This window comes from Chiloscyllium plagiosum, unplaced genomic scaffold (assembly GCF_037043375.1).
Source record: "Chiloscyllium plagiosum isolate Xiang-an unplaced genomic scaffold, Cpla_swu_hap1 HiC_scaffold_35, whole genome shotgun sequence".
Taxonomy (NCBI): domain Eukaryota; kingdom Metazoa; phylum Chordata; class Chondrichthyes; order Orectolobiformes; family Hemiscylliidae; genus Chiloscyllium; species Chiloscyllium plagiosum.
In genome coordinates this window covers 17,770,715-17,780,827 of record NW_028270173.1, presented here as the reverse complement: position 1 = coordinate 17,780,827, position 10,113 = coordinate 17,770,715, and the positions used below count along the sequence as shown (strand labels likewise).

General features: G+C 41.3%; 1 protein-coding gene across 8 annotated transcripts in view; it reads right to left on the bottom strand.

Moving 5' to 3' along the window:
• Nucleotides 1–5,720: 5,720 nt before the first annotated feature.
• Nucleotides 5,721–10,113, bottom strand: part of LOC122541410 (protein PRRC2A-like) — a 139,698-nt gene continuing 135,305 nt past the window's right edge. For all 8 annotated transcript variants that reach the window (XM_043678160.2, XM_043678166.2, XM_087979328.1 and 5 more), the window contains one exon: nt 5,721–9,587. In XM_043678160.2, coding sequence (XP_043534095.2) covers nt 9,366–9,587 — 222 coding nt within the window. In that variant the 3' untranslated portion in view covers nt 5,721–9,365. The remainder of the gene's footprint in view (nt 9,588–10,113) is intronic.

Here is a 10,113-nt window from a genome sequence, read left to right as displayed (position 1 = left end):
GAGATTGGCACAATTACAACATTTAAAAGGCATCTGGATGAGTATATGAATCATGGGATATGGGCCAAATGCTGGTAAATGGGACTAGCTATATCTAGGATATCTGGTTGGCATGAAGGAGATGGATTGAAGGGTCTATTTCCGTGTACATCTCTATGACTGTCAGTTCAAAAGAGATTCAGGAAGCTGATTCTTGAATGGATGAATTAGCTTTATTATCACATCTACTCAAATTAGTACAGTGAAGAGTTTTATGTCACCACTTGATTCTTGGGATGAAGGAGTTGACTTCCTAAGAATGCCTAAACATGTTAGGCCTTTATTCATTAGTGTTTAGAAGAATGAGGGATGATCTTATGTTCAAATGATAGAGGTGGTGGAATCTTGAAATATGGGGTGTTGTTACAGAATAAGGGAACACACTCATTTAAAACTGAAATGTAAAGGAATTTCTTCTCCCAGAGGGTAGTGAATATCTGGAATTCTCTACTAATAGCTGGGGAGGCAATGCTACTGCAAACATTGAAAAAGGAGGTAAATTGATATTCCAAAGATCTGAGTGGAGGTAATCCATTTAAGATTTACCTCCCAGAGCTTAATTGTATATATCATACACAGTGAGATGAGGGGGCCTAGAAAGCTGTTTGATGGAGTTCAATGTAGCTAAGTGTGAGGTGATTCACTTTGGTAAGAGTAACAAAAAGATGGGGTACTGGGCTAATGGTCGGATACTTGGTAGTGTGGATGAGCAGAGGGATCGTGGTGTCCATGTACACAGATCTTTGAAAGTTGCCACCCAGGTAAATAGTGCGGTGAAGAAGGCATGTGGCGTACTGGCTTTTATTGGTAGAGGAATTGAGTTCCGGAGTCCAGAGGTCATGTTGCAGTTGTATAAGACTCTGGTGCGGCCACATCTGGAGTATTGTGTGCAGTTTTGGTCACCATACTATAGGAAGGATGTGGAGGCACTGGAACGGTTGCAGAGGAGGTTTACCAGGATGTTGCCTGGTATGGTAGGAAGATCGTATGAGGAAAGGCTGGGGCACTTGGGGTTGTTTTCATTGGAGAAAAGAAGGTTTAGGGGTGACTTGATAGAGGTGTAAAAGATGATTAGGGGTTTAGATAGGGTCGACAGTGAGAATCTCTTTCCACGTATGGAGTCAGCTATTACAAGGGGGCATAGCTTTAAATTAAGGGAGGGTAGGTATAGGACAGATGTTCGGGGTAGGTTCTTTACTCAGTGAGTCGTGAGTTCATGGAATGCCCTGCCGGTAGCAGTGGTGGACTCTCCCTCATTATGGGCATTTAAGCAGGCATTGGATAGGCATATGCAGGATAGTGGGCTAGTGTAGGTTAGGTGGGCTTGGATCGGCGCAACATCGAGGGCCGAAGGGCCTGTACTGTATTCTTCTATGTTCAATCGATGTTCGAAGGGCTGTATTCTTCTGTGTTCAATCTTCCTTAAGGTGGTGGTGGTAAGCTGCCTTGAACCGTTGCAGTCCATATGCTGTAGGTAGACCCACAACACTGTCAGGAAGGGAATTCCACTGTGCCAGTGAAGGAGTAGTACTATCGTGACTTGGAAATATAGTAAGTGGCTTGGAAGGGAACTTGCAAGGTGATCTAATGTAGCTGCTGCCCTTGATTTTTTAAGATGGTAGTAAACATGGGTATCAAAGGAATTGTCCAAGGAACTTTGGTGAATTTCTGTTGTGCACCTTTTATATGGTATACATACTGCTAATTCACATTGATGGTGGAGGGAACATGTGGTTCATTATCCTATCTACCTGCAGAGATTTAGGGTGAGAGGGGAAAGATATAAAAGAGACCTAAGGGAGCAACTTTTTCATGCAGAGGGTGGTGCACATATGGAATGAGTTGCCAGAGGAAGTGTGAAGGCAAGTACAATTGCAACATTTAAAAGGCAGCTGGGGTGGATATATGAATAGGAAGGGTTTGGAGGGATATGGGCCAGGTGCTGGCAGGTGGGACTAGATTGGGTTGGGATATCTGAGCTGTGTGGGCGAGTTAGACCAAAGGGTCTGTGTCCATGCTGTACATCTCTACCACTATGATATAATATCCATGAAGCTCCAGTATTTGAATTCAAAAGTGTGCTTATTTTGAAGTTCTGGAACCTAAATACAGAACAAAACTCATTTCTCCCCCCCACCCCCAGATAATTTTCCAGTTATTTCAATTCTGATGACTCACTGACTTTCAGATTTCACTTTATTTTAAACTTTTTTGATAGATGTCCTTGTTCTACTCAGGCGTGAATAAGCTAATCTGTTTCTATGATTCTCTCCACAGTGACTAAAAACGTCAGATAACTTGCAAAAATGCAGGTAATTAGAGAGCTTTGTGAATCTGTAAAAGGGATATACTTTGCACATACAAGTGAGACATCAAAGCAGAGAAGGAAATATGTTCCACCTATCACTCCACTTAGCAGCCATTTCTTCATGGGTCTTGGCCACAAGCTCCAGCATTCTGTCTCTTCACACCCTTTATGACTGTCCCAAAAAGACTGTACTAATCTCTTTTTACATGGTTTGATGTCAGACTTGTCTTAAGGCTGGTGTTTTACAATATTTTACTTCATTGAAGGCACCACATTAATGCACACAGTCACTCTTATAACAGTGGTCAAGTAATAATTGCAGTCAACCTCATCAGTCGACTGAGAAGGTGCTTTCAAATCACTATCACTATTCTCCTTTTTGAGTTAAAAATCACAACACAAGGTTATAGTCCAACAGGTTTAATTGGAAGCAGCAGCTGCTTTCGGAGCGAATTAAACCTATTGGACTATAACCTTTAATTCGCTACAAAAGCTACTGCTTCCAATTAAACCAGTTGGACTATAACCTGGTGTTGTGTGATTTTTAACTTTGTACACCCCAGTCCAACACCAGCATCTCCAAATCATGACTCCTTTTTGAGGGCTGGCTTTCTAATTGATAAACTGTATATGCTAGGCATAATCATTTTCCTGGTTTTAGCCTTAATCTCACAGCTGAGCTGTACATCTACATCCTCAGCTGCAGGGGCAGCAGTTCCTTGTTGGTCAGTTGTGCCTCAGGCATTTGATGGAATATTCTACACCTTTTCTGAATGGGTACAGCCCAAACAAAACTAAAAGGAGTTCAGTGGCATCCATGGAACTATAGAACTATGATTGGCATTCCCTCCACCACCACCACCACAATGTGTACCACCACAAGATGCATTGCAACATACCAAGGTTCCTCCAATAATACCTACCAAACCCACCAGAAGCATAGAAACACTACCACATGCAAGTTTCCCTTCAAGCTACATATCTTGACTTGGAACCATTTTCACCATTCCTTCTTGATCACAATCAAAATCACTGAGTGTACCTGCAACAGCCAGACTACAGTGGGTCAAGGAGGCGGCTCACTATCACCTTGTCAAGGGCAAATGGGGACAAGTGACAAGTGCTGACCCAGCCAGTGAAAGCCACATTTGGTTTATGAATAAAAGTAACCAAATTGCACATTCTATTTGATTGGTTAGTTGCTGGGACAAAGAGCCTACATATCTGGCATTGCATCAACAAAAATTCATACACAACATTGCTCAAGTGTGTGGTAATGCATAACCACTTTTTGGACTGTGAATCAAGTTCACAGTCTTGGTGTTATGAAGCTGCAGCCACATATACTTGAAGTACTTTAGTTAAATACTGAAGACTTGGTTTCTTAAAAAAAACAATTCTAATATTGATACATGTCAGATCAATTATGGGAATGCCATAAAGAAAACAGGACCACCAATCCATTGTGTTCTTTATCATGGATGTAATGGGGCTGAACGATCACCTTCCTTTTAATTAAATTATCTCCAATATTCAGTCTTTTGTGGGAGCAGGAGTTTGAGATTCTATGACCTTAGCTGAAAAAGTTCTTCCTGCCCTCACTTCAGAATTACCTATAGAACCATAGAAATGATATAGGACAGAAGGGGGGCATCTTTTCTGTGCCAGCCAAAGACACCCAGATCCCTTCTAGTCCCATCTTCCTGCATGTGCCATAACCCTGCACAGCACTCCATTTAAGGTGCGGATCCAGTTACAGTACTTGAGTTTAGGATATCCACCAACGCAGACAGCCACTTCTAGACACCAACAAACCTCAAAAAAAATTCTTCCTCATATCCCTCGCATCCTTCTGCCACTTAGCTTGATTTTACAATCCCTGGTTTTTGAACTCTACGCAGCTGTTAAATTTAATGACCTTTCTTCTGAATTCCCTCGAGTGGTATATTTGGGTCTAGAATGATTGGAAAACATTAATATTTACTTGAGTGCAATAAGCGCACACGCAAACACACACAAATTTAACCAGGTGGTCTTGGCATTTTAAGTCAAATCTTGAGAACGATCCAAGTCTACATTCTCCCAACCATATTTGACGTAACAAAGACCCTTTTTTAAAAATAAACTAGAAATAGTTGAAGTTAAAAATCACACAACACCAGATAATAGTCCAACAGGTTTAATTGGAAACACTAGCTCTCGGAGCGACACTCCTTCATCTTCGCTCCGAAAGCTAGTGTGTTTCCAATTAAACTTGTTGTGTGATTTTTTAACTTTGTACACCCCAGTCCAACACCGGCATCTCCAAATCAGCAATAAACTACATCTTGTTTACAAGACTCTTTGGACCAGACACACACTATCCAGCCTTAAAAGAACCCACAAACTTAGAAGGTATAAAGACAGAACAGAGTTTCCCTATATTGCCTTTATTCCTTTGTAGTCATTTGATGGATTTATTACAAAAAAAAATTCACCCTTGAGAATGGTGGGGTTGGTCTGCATTTGTTACCCCTTCCTAATCAACCCTTTAGGTGGTGGTGTTGAGTTGCCTTCTGGGACTGGTGCAATCCATATGCTTTAGATAAACCCACAATGCTCTAAGGGAAGGAATTCCAAGATTTTGACCTGGTTACCATGAAGGAATGGCAAAATACTTCCAAGTCAGGATGGTGAGTAGCTTGGAGGAAAACCTGCAGGTGGTGCTGTTCCCAAGTCTGTGCAACTCTTGTCCTTCTAAATGGGAGTTGTTGTGAGCTTGAAACATGCTAAGGATCTTTTGTGAATTTCTGCAGTGCATCTCGCAGATGGTACACACTGCTGATACTGAGCATCAGTGGTGAATTCTAGTGCATGTGAGGCCAATCAAACGTGTTCATATTCTCAGCTTATCTGCTGCCCCTTTGACCAAGATGTCACATGGTTATGTCAAGAATCACTCCTACTGAGTAGGATGGCATAATTTGCATCTTCAAAAAGGTGCTACTCAAATGGCAGTTTCTGATGGTCAGCAGTTACTGCCTGAGAGCTGTCAGGGTAGTCTGAGGTCTTTCTGCTTCTTCCTCCAGATAGGAGGAGGTTTGACCATTCCCCATCAACCATGCTCCTCAAGATGGCTGAACTTACTTTCATGAAACACCACCTCCTTTAGAATCACTCTTCTCCAGTAAAATGGCTGTATTTCAATGCATTGTGGATAGATCCTTGTTTCAACCCTATTTATCCAGATCTCTCAAGCCTTGTGAAAAATTGAGACTTGATGGCAAACCAAAAGAGGCAGTCTTGCATGTTATGTGCATTGCTGTTTGAAAGTCACATTTTCTCCCCTTACACAGTTTCAGTTTAGAAAGAAAGTAGCAATTTAAAAATATAGTGAGGAGCAAGTTTGCTGCAGCCCTAGGAACAGCCAGTTTTTATTAGGATTATAAATTACACTGTGTGACAGTACATGAAACTGGAGCCAGGTAAACGATGCAGCAGATAGAACTTTTCAACTCGTGACATTTCACACAACAATTCCAGCCCATCACAAATTAGGTCACACACAATCACCAAAGGATTTGGTTTCCTCCCACTCCCCCCACCCTACCCACCCCTCCCCTACCCAGTTTTCTCTCCCCCCCCACTTTGTTTGCATTTCCTCCTTCCCCTTCTTTTGAACATCAGAAGTTTACAAATAGCGATAGAATGGTACAAAAGTAGGTGGGAGCCTTTTGTATCCTTTGCAATTCACACTGTGAAGCTGTTGGTCGACTACTGTTTTAAATTAGAGTTGACTACGACTTGTGGAAAACTGGTCATCCATATATGCTGCCCCCAGTGTGCACTGTACACTCTTCCCTTGTACTAACTTGGTTAATAAATGGAAAATGATGCAATTCGAATCAGTAACTTCTGGATGAGCAGCACACATTTGAATACTTTAGGAGACTAATAGCCCAAACGGAGTGCACACCCCAGAGTTTCTCACTCACATCTCATTAAAATTGGTCATTGACTGCTATTTCTGTCTTGGACTGTGTCACAGCAAATCTGTCACAAGTCAAGTTGCCTGAAACAGCCTCACTACTTGCAATCTTAGTAGCATCTTAACTCTGACAAACATCTGATATACATAATGAGCACTGTTATTCACTCAATAGCTTAACAGTATCATTCTGCAAGGAGGACTGCAATAATGTTTTATTTACATTAAAAAAATGTATTTTGCAAGCAACACATGCAGTTTTTGTAACGCATGAATTCTGTGCTCTTAACTTGGAAGACCAAACTGAAAGTGTCAGATATTGGTTTGCTGTTGTACAAGATATACGTAATGATGACCAAGAAGGAAACAATTAACTCCTCTGTAATTTGAAGTAGCACTGAGGATATCTTGGCATTTAATGTCTATCTCTAGCCCCTAGTAAGAACAGGCAATGGGCTGCTTGGGAGTGAATATTTGATGTGCTGGTTTTGCCACTGGCCTCAAAATAGTTTTTCAGCGTGGGAACAGCAGACAAAGAAACATGCTATTGATAAGGAGGCTCATCTAAAATTCCTTTCACCAGCAGTCCTCTGTATCTGGTTTGCCACTGGTTGAAATATTGGGAAGTGAAAAATTCTCCAGGCCTCCCGAGTACTGGCCGATTCAGGCAGTGATCTAAAAATAACTTAAGAATTCCTCCACAATAGCACAAGAATTTAAAAGCTTACACTGAATGTTCACTCTCTATTCCTAAAGAAATAGCAAGTCACCCTCTTGTTTCTGTCGGAATATTGTTCAGTGGGGGATCTGTAAATGTGGGGGAGGGGGACGACGACTGTGCACTCAGGGCACAAAACAAGCAATATTGCACAGCAACATAGTATGCAGTTTGAGTGTCAGATAAAATCCTGCCTATTTATTTTGAAATGTTAAACAACTGTGTCACAGTTTGAAACTGCATCCTTAAAGCAGATCTGAAGATTAATGACTTACTCCTACTTTTCGGATTACTAGTTTCCTTGGTTTTTATTACGGCAGATCATTTACTTACCAGACATTCCTCTTCCCACCCTAGCCTCCAGAGTTGCCATTATACTGAATTGAGAACTTACAAGGGCACAAGTTACTGCTGAAGAATAGAAAGTTTCCATCCACTTTTCCATATCATTTCTAACCAATTCACATTCATCTACCCAGTTGTCCCCTCCGATAGTAAGATGCAATTTGAATCCAAGCACTGGATATAAAAGAATGTTTTGGCAGAATATATCAGCTATTCCTCATTAAGTCAAAACTGCTATAGATTTTCTCAATTAACTCGGCTAACTTGATAAAGTTCTTTTTGATAAGAAACCTGTGACACTTGGAGGGTTGAATTTTCAAGACAAAGTGTTACTTTTACTTGCAGTGGTCACTGGGTCAGGCAAGGGCTCTCTACAGCAGCATATTTTCTCCTGAGGATTTTGTTCTGCACAAATGCTCTTGGTCTTCCCTCTAATTATTCCAAAGGAAAAAGGTTTCACCCAGAATCTCTTTCACATGTCAGAAGACTCTACCCTTCTTTCCTTGCCCTCACAAAGTAGCAAGGAAAACTATAGGCAGAAATTAACAGATTGTCGAGACGTTGTCAGATTCTGGTTGGGACTTGGACGTCTTTCACACAGTCAGCTGGATGGAATGATTTATTAAATTCCCCTCTCACCAAATCTAGACACCCATGGTATTGCAGGTCAGTATAACTGCCTGCAGTAGCTTCCAATGCTGATTTGAGCATTGATGTTCCACAGATAAAGATTCCGAATGGGGCCACATTCACCAAGAGGATGCTCCTCAGCATTGACAGGAGAGCAGAAATTGCTGTCACTCACTCTCAGGTCACAGAACCTGCAACTAATTCACATTCTCCTGGTAGTTATGCACCAGAAAGTGGGGGTGGGGGTGGTTGAATTCTAGTCCCACCATACTCAGCTGCAAAACTAGCACCACAGCCTACAAGGAGGGATATCTTAACAGCATACGATATTATTGGGGAACAAATGTGTTTATTAGTTTTTCCTCAGCTTGCCTTATTATTAATCTAAACTTGCTTCATTCCATTGCAGCAATAATCACTAATTTAAACAAAACAGCATCACAATTTCACCTCACTGCCTGTCCATCCACATTACTGCAGCACTTCAAGAGCAGCTCTGTGTACAGGGGAAAAACTATAACTAGTTAATATTCAACTATGTGACAACATCTGTGTTTGGCAATACTGTCCACGTACAGCAACCAAGAGGGGAAGGGAATGCTCAACAAACTCATTTAAAAAGCCACTTTCAGGGCTTTGTAAAATTGGCATCTGGGCATGTGGGTGGAAGGGCAGCATAGATAGGGAAAGAAAAAAAAAATTTTTTAGAACATTTTGTTGATCTGGAGTGTCTTATGTTGCTCAGCACCACCAAACTTGTGTCTTAACAGCCACAGGGTAAAAACAGTAACGGACATTGTCATTTGTACCCATCTACCACTATTTAAAAACATTCATAACTGTTCTTTTTGTAACATCAACAAGACAGAAGCCCAATCAGATCTGTCTGTAGTCATTTTGAAATGTTTGACTTATCACATGGCCCTTTTACTCTAAACACCTTGTGTTCAAACCAATTCTAGTCAGTATATGCTCTGTCCCTCAACAAAGAAAGCAGCTGCCTTATAAGGGATTGGCATTTATTAAGTGGATCTACAAGGACTTACTAGTTACCAATAAGATGAATGCTTCATTATGGTAGAGAAATCTAGACTTCTCTTTTCTTAAAAAAAAAGGACTTATTAGCCTCTTCCTTCCCCAATTCCTTCCTGCCAGTTCAGCTTCACACTCAATCCAGTTATTGCTGCTGGAGTTGGCTCTCTTACGTTTTTGCAAAACAACTCGTGTAGTCCACTGAAATCAGTAATGTTTTGTCTTTAAGAAAAAAAAAGCCATTTTCCTTTTGAGACAGACAAATTAAGCCCCTTAAGAGATGTAGATTTCTTCAGTTTAGAGAGGCTGCAGTCTCTGGCCACTGGTTACAGTTTCTCCTCCTGTGGCTTAATGCTCTGGGGTTTGATGGGCCCTGTTCGCACTGGCTTGGGCTTGCTCGAGGATTTCTCATCCTTGCGTGGCATGGTGATCTCTTCTTCCTGGTGCTCCTCAGCAGGAAGCGAGCCAACATCACTATTGTTGCTGCAGGGGGTCACTCGCTCAAAGAACCTCTGTGTACTTTGCAGCACCTCTGCTCGCTGCTTTGCCTAGCAAGAGATTACAAACCAAGAGCACAATTTATTATGCGGGCACTCAGTCATGTATGCAGCTTCCCGATATTTGCCTGAAAATAGTTCATCTCTGAGCAATTGGAGTAATTTTGCACAATTTTAAAAAAAAAGAGAGGAGACATGAAGCAATTGAGGAGAATGTTATGTTGTCTCTCACTGGTGCACAGAGGAAGCGGGATGGGGAGGGCAAGGCAAGGGACAACCTAACTTAAATGATGAGCCATTAAAGTGCAGGATTTTAAACTGTTAACGGTGGCATAGCTAAGCACCACACTTTCACTCAAAACTTACATACAGTTGCTTTGCAGGTAGAATCACACTCTGTTGGAATTAGAGGCATCACTAGCAGATAATGCATTCAGATAAGATTCCAGGGAATTGAGCCAGCACTTTTGTGAAAACAGCTCACATTAAAAATGTCTCAGGTTCACAAAAGCTACCAATGAAATCCAAAAAGGAAGGATACTGAAATTATCCACACTACTTTCAAATTTTATTGTTA